Here is a 13,913-nt window from a genome sequence, read left to right on the forward strand (position 1 = left end):
CTTCGTCACAAGGATTGACTTATCTTGAGAAAGAAGTTTAATCCAACTTGAATTCCATGTGAGCTTGAGAAAGAATCATGGAATTGATGCTTGAGGTTCTTTCTCATAATGGTTATGAAATTGGGTTTGGGATTGATACGTGACATATAATCATCCCATAACTTGATTCATGAAATTGTGTGGCTCTAAATCAGAGATCAATCTTTATCTCTTCTCATGAGCAATTAGATAAAGAGATTGGTAATTGATCAAGTTAAGAGAGATTGAATTTGTAAGAACTACAATTAAATAACCACTTAATTAAAATAATTTAATTACCTAAAATAGGTTCAAAATTTAGAATATTAATTAGAAAATTTAAATATGATATTTGGACTCAGTAGATTTTTTTGAGTTGGAAAATGTAATTTTCTGCGAACAATTGCGTAAAAAAGCATACCGGTAATTTAGCCGGCAGTATCGGCTTAAGTCTATCTGTCTAGTACTGTGTGAAAGTAATAAAAACTGTAGAAAAATTTAGAAAAATAATTAAAGTTAAAAACCAGGCACTAATTATAAAGATTTGGCCCAAACTTAGGCCAAACGGGCAAAAAATGCTAACGGATTGGACTGGGCTCAAGTTGGGTCGAAGCCCAACATATATAAACCCATTAATGAACCCAATTCAGCTCACAACTCACTCAAACACAAGTGTGCAGCTGAAGTGAGGAAGGGAGCAAGGGTTTCAAAATACTATTCACATCTATCTTCAATTGATCATAACTTGAATTATGGTGCTCAGATTCATGAAAGGTTTACGGCTACACAAAGCTCTCGCCAAGCCCGTTAGTTCTATCTAACTTTTGTTGGTAAGATTTCGAAACTCCCTTCCCATTTTTCAGGTTTATGAATTTTGAATTTTAAGATTTGGTTTTGAGTGAGTTCTTGTGATTTTGATTATTTAGGGGTGTTGTAGCATTGAAGTATTATTGGGTTTTGCCCCAAAACTATTAGGTAAGGTAAGAATGCCCTAAACCCTTATGGATTTATGATTTTGGTAAATCCTATGTATTAATTATGATGAATTAATTGTGTATAGTTTGGAATTTATGATTATTGAAGATTTTGGATTGTGTGGTGGCTTGATTGAACTTGAAAACTTGTGGAAGCTAGGTTGAGGTCAAATTTTGGTATTTGTTGCATATTGGGAATCGGTCAAGGTATGGTTTCAGTTTTCTCTATGTAATATATAATATTTCGTGAACCTTAGGCTAGTGGACTTTAGGATAGGATTGAATTGGTTGTTGATAATTGTTGAATTGATAATGTATGATGGTATTGTTGATTGTGATGAATTATGATGTTAATTTTGATGATGGAGTTGGATTGTGGTAACTATGGGATTTATGATGAGGTTTGGTAAATGATGCTTATGAATAGTGAGAATGTGCCAAATTGCTAATGTTGGAATCTTAATGTAGAAATTGTGGATGTTGTTGAATTATGGTGAATTGAATGATAAATTAAGTGTGAAAATGATAGAGAAAATAGAATGGTAAGTGATGAAATATATGGATATGATTGTGGGTGTTGAATGGTAAATTTTGACATGATTTAGAATGTATATGAATTGGTTTGGTTTTGAGAGTTTTGGAAACTAGAGAATTTGCAAAACTTTGCTTTTACTGAACTTTGGCTGATGATAACTTGAGTCTTAAACCTTGAAATTGAGAGATCTTTGTTTTAAATTAAATATGATTTTCAAGAGCTTTAAAATGATATAAATTTTGAGGAAAATAGATTTTTGTAGAGGAAGTTATGAACATTTGAAGTTCGGTGAAGAACTGAAAATTCTACAGCTTTAAAATTTTCTAAGTCTGCTAAGGGTCGCGTACGCGACACTGGCATTCATCACTACCTGGGAGTTTTGGGTACGTGGGCACTGCATGCGTACGCGAAAGTCCAAATTTTATCCTTTGCATACACGAAATTTTACACGCAACGCGAGCATACAATTCTATTTTGGAACACTCGCGTACACGAATGGGTGCCGCATACGTAGACACCTAAAATTTCAAGGCATGCGTATGCGGACAGGGGACTTGGGTACTTGAGATCCCTATTTTGCTGAAAAATAGTTTTTCTTAACATTTCAAGGATTCTCTAGCCTTCCAAACTCCTTTAACTACTGTTTAAGATTGCTAACTAGTAATTGACACTTAAGACAAATGAGAAAGAGTTAGAGGGCTTAAATTAGATAAAGTTAGTTAAATCTTAGAAGGCGAAGACTTAGGCATACTATGACTTGTGGATGAATTAGTCTGAGTAAGTTAGTGGAGAGTTCTTTGATATTGAATGGAGGACACATGAAGTGATGATGACCTTATTTTGAAATTGAGTGCTAACTAGTAATTGACACTTAAGACAAATGAGAAAGAGTTAGAGGGCTTAAATTAGATAAAGTTAGTTAAATCTTAGAAGACATAGACTTAGGCATACCATGAATGGTGGATGAATTAGTCTGAGTGAGTTGGTGGAGAGTTCTTTGATATTGAATGGGGGAAACATGATGTGATGATGACCTTATTTTGAGATTGAGAACATTGAGGTATGAATGCCGAGCATGATGAGACTCAGAATGAGCTGAGAGATTTTACTATGAATCATTAAACTGTTTTTCAATAATATTAATGAAATGTTGGCTTATGGGCAGTGGTTCGTGCCGCTTAAGCTGAGTTGTAGGCGTAGGGCATGGTGTTCATCCCGCTTACGCTGAGGTGTGAGGGCTATGGTAGAAGCCCCGCTCACATACTTTCGGTCATAAGAGTGGCCGAGCACTATATCTTAGGGAAAGTGAGTCGGACACTATATAAACATGACCGAAAGTGACCGAAAGTGTGATAAACGTGACCAAAAGTGACATTGTGTTGGGTTGGCAGTTGAACTAACAATATGATATCACAACCAATAGGACAGACATTCATCATATACATTTTCTATCTGTTTGATTGCTTTGCCTATTTGCACCCTCTGCCTAATTATATAACATGCTTAACTGCTTCTTGATTTACTTGCCATATGTGGGCATTACTTGTTTATTACTTGTATGCAACTATTTGTGTTTGTTACTGAGGTTGAGGATGTTCGGTAGGTGGTGGCAATATGGTCGCATGGAGGTAAGGCTGGTGAAAGCTGTGGGACAACGGTGTTAGTTTAGTTAGAAATTTCCTAAGTTAGATTACCCTTGTTTCATAATGGTTTTAAATTATGGTTTTAAATTTAGCATTGCTTTAAGTTTGAATCTTAAGTTTGATGTGATATTCTAGGATTATTGTTAGCATCCCAAAACCATATATCTTACATCGCTAGGCACTATTACCATATTAAGAACCTCCGGTTCTCATACCATATTCTGTTCTTATTTTTTAGATGCAGGTTGTGACCCACCTCGGTGAGTTGCGAGATGGTGATAGAGCGGAGGATCTTTTACTTTATTTTGCATTTTGGTTTACTTTGTTATAGGCTCTCTCTCACTTTTGTATCTTTGTTGCCTTAGAGGCTTGACTTTGAGAGATAAGTTGTATGTTGTTGTTTAACTTTTCAAAAACTCTGTATTGTCTATATATGACTAGTCGGCCTAAACTCCACGGGCTATTGCTAGTGTTCCTTTGACTATCATACTTATATACCTATTTTGATTATTAATGTATTACATTGTATCTTGTGCCTTTACGCTTTTAGTTATCGTGTGAATGCTTGGCACTTTTCTGTTTCTGTTTTGAGTTGTAATTCTTCCTCGGGGTTCTCGTATTATTATTATTCCTTTCTATATATATCGTATAAGCCTTAGAATTGTCATGGAACTTAATTATCCTTTGCTTTACGATATGAGGTAAGGCTTAAGGTAATTAGGGTGTTACATTTAGTGGTATCAGAGCAGTTCGTCCTCGTGAACCTGAGGGCTGGACCGATTGTGCTTCATGCATACTCTGTGTCTTTTTATTTCATGCTATTTAGGTTTATCTACTTGATATGTGTATAGCATGCTTGTTTGCGTGTGCCTTTTTGTGATTATTGAAGTACTAAGCTTTTGATATAGAGATTGATCACCTTGATATCGACTCTTTGGTGTATACAAGAACCCTAATGGCTACTCGTGGATGAGGTCGTACGAGTGCACGAAGAGGCAATAAGGGTAATCAACTCATTAATGAACATACCGAGTTTATGGCGGCAATGTCCAACTTGGCTAATACTATGGAAGCGAATGATGCTGCGACTATGCAAGCTGTGGAAAGGATGGGCCAACTGGCTGGGAACGGGAATGGAAATGGAAATGGGAATGGAGAAAGAGACAGTAACAACTTGGGTGGTGCTCCGATGACCTTGGCTTCATTTGTAAAAGTCCATCCACCGACTTTTAAGGGGTCAACCAACCCTACTAAAGCAGATAATTGGTTCCAGGCCATGGAGCGTGCTCTGCAGGCTCAACATGTTTCAAACATTCAATTTGTAGAGTTTGTAGTGTACCAACTTCTGGAAGAGGCACAACATTGGTGGCAAGGAGAGTGTCGCTTACTACAACTTCAGAACGCCGACATTCCTTGGGACGTATTTCAGACGACATTTTACAAGAAATATTTCTGGAATCAGTAAGAGAAGCTAGGAAGTTGGAGCTTATGCAACTGAAGTAAGCTCATTGTCCATGGCCAATTACACTAGTAGGTTTGAGGAACTTTATAGGTTCTCTAGGGTGTGTCAGGGTGTCCCGGAGTCCTATGAGAGTTGAAAATGCATCAAGTATCAAGGAGGTCTGAGGGATACCATTATAATTACTGTGTCTCCTTTGGAGATTTGGGTATTTTCTGAGCTTGTAAACAAAGCAAGGGTGGTGGAGGATTGTGAAAAGAAGGTGGCACTAGAAAGAGACACTCAAAGAGGAAACAACAACCGTGGGCATGAAAAGTACCTTCAGCCTAAGGGTCAGAGCTTCAAGACGGGTGGACACACACCTCAACACCTTCAAGGTAGAGGAAATGATAGGAGGAACAATTATGATCAGTACCACCAGACATGAGAAGGAGGTGTTTGTTTCGTTTGTGGATTATTGGGTCATCTGGCAAGGGATTGCACTAGTAGAAGGAACCCGAATGCGGGTCGGAACCAACACCAAGGTCGAGTGTTTGCTGTGAATGCCTGTGATACTTCTCAGGCGGATCGGTTGATGAGAGATAAATGTTTATTTGGCGACAAAACATTGGTTACATTGTATGATACTGGAGCCTCGCATTCGTTTATTGCATTTGATAAAGTTGAAGAACTAGGGTTGAAAATGTCAAAATTAGCTTTTGATTTGCATGTGCATATCCTGTATCAGGCAGTTGTGACTAGATCAGGTTATAGGCAAATATCTTTCAAGATTGAGGATAGAAACTTTGTTCATGATTTAATGTGTTTGCCAATGGTTGGGTTGGAGAAGATTTTGGGGTTCGATTAGTTGTCAAAGAATTGGGTATTGTTGGATTGCTTTGAGCAATCAATTCTATTTATGGCGGAGGGAGAAGGAGGAGTAGTGATAGCTGAGGGTTATTACCTGAACTCTATGTTGGTATATTGTAGTGGGGAAGAATGTCAGGGTTATATGCTTTTGGTTGTGAATGCGTTAGGTGATGAACAAACATTAGATCAAATTCCGGTAGTTAGGGAGTTCCCAGAAGTGTTTTCGAAAGATATTCCCGAATTTCCACCTCAAAGGGAAATTGAATTTACAATTGACTTGGTACCGAGAGCTAGACCAATGTCAATTGCATCGTACAGAATGGCTCCGATAGAGCTGGCGGAACTTAAAACTCAGTTAGAAGAGCTTCTAAACAAGAGGTTCATTCAATCGAGTGTATCTCCGTGGGGAGCACCAGTTTTATTGGTGAAAAAGAAAGGTGGAGGAATGCAACTTTGTGTGCACTACCGGCAGTTAAACAAATTAAAGTGACTGTGAAGAACAAGTATCCGTTGCCTAGGATCGATGACTTAATGGACCAGTTGCAAGGAGCTGGGGTGTTTTCGAAGATTGATTTGAGATTCGTTTACCATTACATTATGGTGAAGGAGGATGACATTCCGAAAACTTCGTTTATGACGCGCTATGAACACTACGAGTTTGTGATGATGTCCTTTGGGTTGATGAATGCACCTGTTGTGTTCAAGGATTACATGAACAGAGTATTTCGTCCCTTTTTGGACAAATTTGTGGTGGTGTTCATAGATGATATCTTGGTGTATTCAAATACAAAGGTGGAGCATGAGGAGCAGAATTGCCAATTTCATGGACTCCCGTAGGAAGATCCAAACTTATTCATATCTAACTTCCTGCAAATCTGTGACATTGTGAAGATGAATGGAGTGAATCATGAGGTCTACGAGCTCCTGCTCTTCCCATTTTTTGTGAGGGACAGAGCAAAGTAGTGACTTGACTCTCAACCCAAAGAGAGCCTGGACACGTGGGACAAGGTGGTCACTGAATTTCTGACCAAATTCTTTCCATCTCAGAAGCTGACTAAGCTTAGGGTGGATGTCTAGACCTTCAGACAGAAAGATGGAGAGTCACTTTAAGAAGCTTGGTGATGAGCGGATATTTTATACGCTTTTTGGGGGTAATTCAATGTAGTTTTTAGCATGTTTTAGTTAGTTTTTAGTATATTTTTATTAGTTTCTAGGAAAAATTCATATTTCTGGACTTTACTATGAGTTTGTATGTTTTTCTGTGATTTCAGGTATTTTCTGGCTGAAATTGAGGGAGCTGAGCAAAAATCTGATTCAGGCTGAAAAAGGACTGCAGATGCTGTTGGATTCTGACCTCCCTGCACTCGAAATGGATTTTCTAGAGCTAAAAGAGTCCAAATGGTGCGCTCTCAATTGCGTTGGAAAGTAGACATCCAGGGCTTTCCAGTAATATATAATAGTCCATACTTTGCTCAAGGATAAATGACGTAAACTGGCGTTCACGCCAGTTCCATGTTGCATTCTGGCGTTAAACGCCATAAACAGGTTACAAGTTGGAGTTAAATGCCAGAAATAGGTTACAACCTAGCGTTTAACTCTGGAAATAGCCTAGGCACGTGTAAAGCTCAAGTCTCAGCCCCAGCACACACCAAGTGGGCCCCAGAAGTAGATTTCTGCACTATCTATCTTAGTTTACTCATTTTCTATAAACCTAGGTTACTAGTTTAGTATTTAAACAACTTTTAGAGATTTATTTTGTACCTCATGACAATTTAGATCTGAACTTTGTACTCTTTGATGACATGAGTCTCTAAACTCCATTGTTGGGGGTGAGGAGCTCTGCTGTGTCTCGATGAATTAATGCAATTATTTCTATTTTCTATTCAAACACGCTTGGGTGAGGAGCTCTGCTGTGTCTCAATGAATTAATGCAATTATTTCTATTTTCTATTCAAACACGCTTGTTTCTATCTAAGATGTTCATTCGCACTTCAATATGATGGATGTGATGATCCGTGACACTCATCACCATTCTCAACCTATGAACGCGTGTCTGACAACCACCTCCGTTCTACCTTCGATTGAATGAGTATCTCTTGGATTCCTTAATCAGAGTCTTCATGGTATAAGCTAGAATCCATTGGCAGCATCCTTGAGAATCCGGAAAGTCTAAACCTTGTCTGTGATATTCCGAGTAGAATTCAGGGATTGGATGACTGTGATGAGCTTCAAACTCACAAAGGTTGGGCGTAGTGACAGACGCAAAAGGATCAATGGATCCTACTCCAACATGAGTGAGAACCGACAGATGATTAGCAGTGCGGTGACAGCGCACCTGGACCATTTTCACTGAGAGGACGGATGGTAGCCATTGACAATGGTGATCCACCAACATACAGCTTGCCATAGGAGGAACCTTGCGTGCGTGAAGAAGAAGGCAGGGAGAAAGCAGAGATTCAGAAGACAAAGCATCTCCGAAACTCCAACATCTTCTCCATTATTGCATAACAAGTATTTAATTCCTGCTCTTTTATTTTTCGCAATCGAAACTGATAATTATAATTGATATCCTGACTAAGAACTACAAAATAACCATAGATTGCTTTAAGCCAACAATCTCCGTGGGATTCGACCCTTACTCACGTAAGGTATTATTTGGACGACTCAGTGCACTTGCTGGTTAGTGGTACGAGTTGTGAAAAGTGTGATTTACAATTCGTGCACCACCTGGGAGAGGTACAAGCTGATGATTAGGAAATGTCCTCCTAACCTGTTTCTAAAATGGACCAGGCTGCAGATCTTTTATGATAACCTCTCTGAGATAGCCAAGATATAACTGGATAAATCCGCAAGTGGTTTCTTGCATATGAAGATGATGCCTGAAGAGGCTAACAAGCTTATTGAGATGGTTGCCAACAACCAGTATCTATACACTTCTTAGAGAAACTTGTGAACACTGGGACTACTCAGAAGAAAGGAGTCATGGAGGTGGACACACTGGATGCTATCTTGACTCAAAACAAGCTCATAACTTGACCGGGATGCAAGTTCAAAACACTGGATTCCAGCAAATTAGTGTGATCTCTCAACACTTGACCGGGATGCAAGTTTTAGCTATTAACACTCAAGATGCACCCTGACGAACCGGACTTCCCGCCAGTAAAGAATTTTATAAAAATAATCGCATTGTAAGTATAGCTTCTAAACCAACAGAAAATCCTTTCGTACAAAAACTTGTTTGTCACTTAAGCAAACCCAATAAAATTAATAACTGAAGTATTTAAACCTCGGGTCGTCTTCTCAAGGAATTGCAGGGAAGTATGCTTTATTATTGGTTATGAAATTGTATCTTTTTGGGTTTTTGAAATAGGGAACAAGGAAAATAAATTGGCAGGAAATTAAATTAATAACTATAAAAACTCTTGGCAAGGTATGAGAACTGGAAATCCCATCCTAGTTATCCTTATCAGGTGTGATGAGAATTGTTTATTGCTCCCACTTAGTAAACCCTTACTAAATAAAGAAAAGTCAAGTGGACCAATCAATTTGATTCCTCAAGTCCTAGTCAACTCCTATGGAAAGACTAGCTTAGAGGGATCTAAATCAATAAGCAATTTCCAATTTTCAATCAACTGCTGAGTTTGACAACTCAAGTGTCACCAATTATTCAATCAAAGCCAAAAGGGAAAAAATCCAAATTATTTATATCATAAATAGAAGAAAACAATCATAAATCTGAAATACCTCAAATTGCATTTAAACATAAATTCAAATCTAACATGGGAAGGTTCATAAGCAAATTTGGCAACATAAGTAATTAACAAGTAAAAGCATTAGAATAAATAAAAGTAGAAGAGAAACATAAATTAAAGGAACATTGAACCTGGAATGAAGAAATAACCATAAGCTAAAAGAAATCCTAATTCTAAAACCTGAAAGAGAGGAGAGTGCCTCTCTCTCTAGAAAACTACATCTAAAACCTAAAATTGTGTATTCTGGAATGTATGTTCAATGAATGATTTGATTCTCCCACTTTATAGCCTCTAATATGTGTTTTCTGAGCCGAAAACGGGGTCAAAAACAGCCCAGAAATTGCTGAGGGTGTTTTCTGCAATTTTCTGCACTTGGCGTCCGTCACGCGTGCGCGTGGGTCATGCGTGCGCGTCATTTGGAGATTTTCCTTGCCACGCGTACGCGTCAGTTACGCGTACGCGTCGGTCGTGCTTTTTGCTAGGCGCGCGTTCACGTCGTCCATGCGTGCGTGTCGCTTGCATTTTGCGCTAGGCACGCATCCGCGTCGTCCATGCGTGCACGTCGCTGCCATTTTCTTCTGTGTTACTTCTATTTTTGCATGTTTCCTTTCTGTCCTTGATGAGCGGATATTTTATACGCTTTTTGGGGTTAATTTCATATAGTTTTTAGTATGATTTAGTTAGTTTTTAGTATACTTTCATTAGTTTTTAGGCAAAATTCATATTTCTGGACTTTACTATGAGTTTGTATGTTTTTCTATAATTTCAGGTATTTTCTGGCTGAAATTGAAGGAGCTGAGCAAAAATCTGATTCAGGCTGAAAAAGGACTGCTGATGCTGTTGGATTCTGACCTCTCAACACACGGAATGGATTTTCTGGAGCTACAGAAGTCCAATTGGCGCGCTTCTAATTGCGTTGGAAAGTAGACATCCAGGGCGTTCCAGCAATATATAATAGTCTATACTTTGCTCAAGGATAGATGACGTAAACTGGCGTTCAACGCCAGTTCCATGTTGCAGTCTGGCGTCCAGCGCCAGAAATAGGTTACAAGTTGGAGTTCAACGCCAGAAACAGGTTACAACCTGGCGTTGAACGCCCAAAACAGCCCAGGCACGTGAGAAGCTTAAGTCTCAGCCCCGGCACACACCAAGTGGGCCCCAGAAGTAGATTTCTGCACTATCTATCATAGTTTACTCATTTTCTGTAAACCTAGGTTACTAGTTTAGTATTTAAACAACTTTTAGATTTTTATTTTGAACCTCATGACATTTTTAGATCTGAACTTTGTACTCTTTAACAGCATGAGTCTCTAAACTCCATTGTTGGGGGTGAGGAGCTCTGCTGTGTCTCGATGAATTAATGCAATAACTTCTGTTTTCCATTCAAACATGCTTGTTCCTATCTTAGATTCCATAATCAGAATCTTCATGGTATAAGCTAGATTGATGGCGGTATTCATGAGAATCTGGAAAGTCTAAACCTTGTCTGTGGTATTCCGAGTAGGATTCTGGGATTGCACGGCTGTGACGAGCTTCAAACTCGCGAGTGTTGGGCGTAGTGACAGACGCAAAAGGATCAATGGATCCTATTCCAGCATGAGTGGGAACCGACAGATGATTAGCCGTGTAGTGACAGCACACGTGGACCCTTTTCACTGAGAGGATGGATGGTAGCCATTGACAACGGTGATCCACCAAGACACAGCTTGCCATGGAAGGAACTTTTCACTTTTGCATGCATGAAGGAAGAGGAATACAAGAGAAAAGCTGAAATTCAGAGGACAAAGCATCTCTAAAACCCCAACACATTCTCCATTACTGCATAACAAGTAACCTTTAATTCATGCTTTCTTGTTCATTTGCAAGTCAACTGATAACCACAACTTAATATCCTGACTAAGAGTTGCAAGATAACCATAGCTTGCTTCAAACCAACAATCTCCGTGGGATCGACCCTTACTCACGTAAGGTATTACTTGGACAACCCAGTGCACTTGCTGGTTAGTGGTACGAGTTGTGAAAAGTGTGATTCACAATTTGTGCACCAAGTTTTTGGCGCCGTTGCCGGGGATTGTTCGAGTTTGGACAACTGACGGTTTATTTTGTTGCTTAGATTAGGAAAAATTTTTCTTTTAAAATCCCTATTTTCTCTTTTTAAATTTTTCAAAAAATTTTATAAACTGATAATTGAGTTTTTCTGTTTGAGTTTAGTTTCATATTTTAAGTTTGGTGTCAATTGCATATTTTTATATTCTTTTAAAATTTTTGAAATTTGTGTTCTTTGTTCTTCCTTCATCTTCAAGTTGTTCTTGTTTATTTTTCTTGTTTGATCTTTAGTTTTTCTTGTTCTGTTTCTTTTCTTGTTTTTCGTGTGCCTTTTCAAAACATTAGTTTTCAAAAAAAAAATTTTATTCTTAGTTATTAAAAATTACTTCTTCAAAACAAGTGTTACATTTACTGCCCAATTGGCTAGAGCGTTGGTCTATGTTCTTGGTAATTGGGTATCTTCTTTTTAAATCCTTTTTTTTAAAATATTTTTTTTTTATTAAATCTTGTGCCAAACTTTAAGTTTGGTGTTTTCTTGTTAATTTTTCTTTGGTTTTTGAAAATTTTATTTTGGTTTTCTAAAAATTTTAAGTTTGGTGTTCCACCTTCATGTTCTTGTTGTTCTTGTGATTCTTCAAAGTGTTCTTGAGTCTTCCTTGTGTTTTGATCTTAAAATTTTTAGTTTTGTGTCTTTTATGTGTTTTTCTCTTTCATCATAAAATTCAAAAAAAAAATATCTTTTTCTTCATTCCACTCATAATTTTCAAAAAATTAGCATTAAATTATTCATCAAATTTAAAAATCAAATCCTTTCAATCATATCTTTTTCAAAACTTCCTAACCATTTTTCTTCTTTCTCTCTCTTCATTTTTCGAAAATCTTCACCCATTTTTATTTATTTTATTTTAATTCATTTTATTTTCAAAATAAATAAATAAAAATACTTTTTTTTCTATTTTACATCATCTCCCCTTCTCCATCATGGATCTAAGTGGAAATGAACAGTCCAGAAGGACTCTGGGGTCATATGCTAACCCCACTACTACTTCATATGGGAGTAGTATCAGTATACCCTCCATTGGAGTCAGTAGCTTTGAGTTGAATCCTCAGCTCATTATCATGGTGCAACAAAGTTGCTAGTATTCCGGTCTTCCACAGGAAGAGCCTACAGAGTTTCTGGCACAGTTTTTACAAATTGCTGACACAGTCCATGATAAGGAAGTAGATCAGGATGTCAACAGACTATTACTGTTTCCATTTACTGTAAAAGACCAAGCTAAGAGGTGGTTAAATAACCAACCTAAGGCTAGCATAAGGACATGGAAACAGCTGTTAGAAAAATTCCTGAATCAATATTTCCCTCCAAAACGGATGACACAGCTAAGGCTGGACATCCAAGGCTTTAAACAAGGAGATAATGAATCTCTTTATGATGCCTGGGAGAGATACAGAGAGATGCTAAGAAAATGCCCCTCTGAAATGTTTTCAGAGTGGGTTCAGTTAGACATCTTCTACTATGGGCTTACAGGAAGGGCTCAGATTTCTCTAGATTACTCAGCTGGTGGATCTATCCACATGAGAAAGACAATTGAAGAAGCTCAAGAGCTCATTGATACAGTTGCCAGAAATCAGCATCTGTACCTAAGCAGTGAATCTTCCATGAAAGAAGAGGCTAGAACAGTGACTACTGAACTCAGTCCTGCAGAACAAGCTACTGAATTCAATCAGCAATTGAATTTTCTAACAAAACAGTTAGCCGAATTCAAGGAGAGACTACAAGAGACAAGAATGGCTAATATAAATATAGAAGTACAATTAAAGCAAACAAAGCAGCAGCTGTCAAGACAAATAACAGAAGAGTGCCAAGCAGTTCAATTGAGAAGTGGAAAAACATTTGATGCCCCACCTCAAGGTAGCAGGAAGCCAAGAAATGAGCAAACTACCTAAAATCCATCTGAGGACAGTAAGAGCCCGGAGAAGAATAATTCTGGCAATCAAACGCCAGAAATTGGGTGGGAAGCTGGCGTTGAACGCCCAAACCATGCTCAGTCCTGGCGTTCAATGCCAGAAACAAGCAAGAAATTGGCGTTGAACGCCCAAAAGAAGCACAGTTCTGGCGTTCAGACGCCAGGAACAGGTGAGGAGTTGGCGTCCAACGTCACTCCAACTTCTAACCCTGGCATTCAAATGCCAGCGAGGGATCAGACATACACAAGTACTGATAACAACCCCTCTAAAAAGGCTTCTCCAACCGCCTCTGTAGGAAATAAACCTGCAGCAACTAAGGTTGAAGAATATAAAGCCAAGATACCTTATCCTCAAAAACTCCGCCAAGAAGAGCAGGATAAGCAATTTGCTCGCTTTGCAGATTATCTCAGGACTCTTGAAATTAAGATTCCGTTTGCAGAGGCACTTGAGCAAATACCTTCTTATGCCAAGTTCATAAAAGAGATCTTGAGTCATAAGAAGGATTGGAGAGAAACTGAAAGAGTTCTCCTCACTGAAGAATGCAGTGCATTCATTCTGAAAAGCTTTCCAAAAAAGCTTAAAGATCCCGGAAGCTTTCTGATACCATGCATATTAGAGGGTAATTGCACCAAGACAGCCTTATGTGATCTTGGGGCAAGCATCAACCTA

General features: G+C 38.3%; 1 protein-coding gene across 1 annotated transcript; it reads left to right on the top strand.

Annotated features, from left to right (window-relative positions):
• On the top strand, nt 4,207-5,476 carry LOC107605074. The gene is made up of 3 exons (XM_016306819.1): nt 4,207-4,590; nt 4,832-5,040; nt 5,104-5,476. The coding sequence occupies exons 1-3, from the start codon at nt 4,207-4,209 to the stop codon at nt 5,474-5,476; spliced, it is 966 nt and encodes a 321-aa protein (XP_016162305.1).

Source organism: Arachis ipaensis, chromosome B01, assembly GCF_000816755.2.
Source record: "Arachis ipaensis cultivar K30076 chromosome B01, Araip1.1, whole genome shotgun sequence".
Classification (NCBI taxonomy): domain Eukaryota; kingdom Viridiplantae; phylum Streptophyta; class Magnoliopsida; order Fabales; family Fabaceae; genus Arachis; species Arachis ipaensis.

Excerpts from the sequence above, each read along its gene's own strand:
- LOC107605074 (XM_016306819.1), top strand. The coding sequence starts at position 4,207 with ATGGCGGCAATGTCCAACTTGGCTAATACTATGGAAGCGAATGATGCT. Across the intron at positions 4,591-4,831 it reads ACGCCGACATTCCTTGGGAC|ATTTGGGTATTTTCTGAGCT; the intron begins GTATTTCAGACG and ends TCTCCTTTGGAG. Across the intron at positions 5,041-5,103 it reads AGGAGGAACAATTATGATCA|GGATTGCACTAGTAGAAGGA; the intron begins GTACCACCAGAC and ends TCATCTGGCAAG.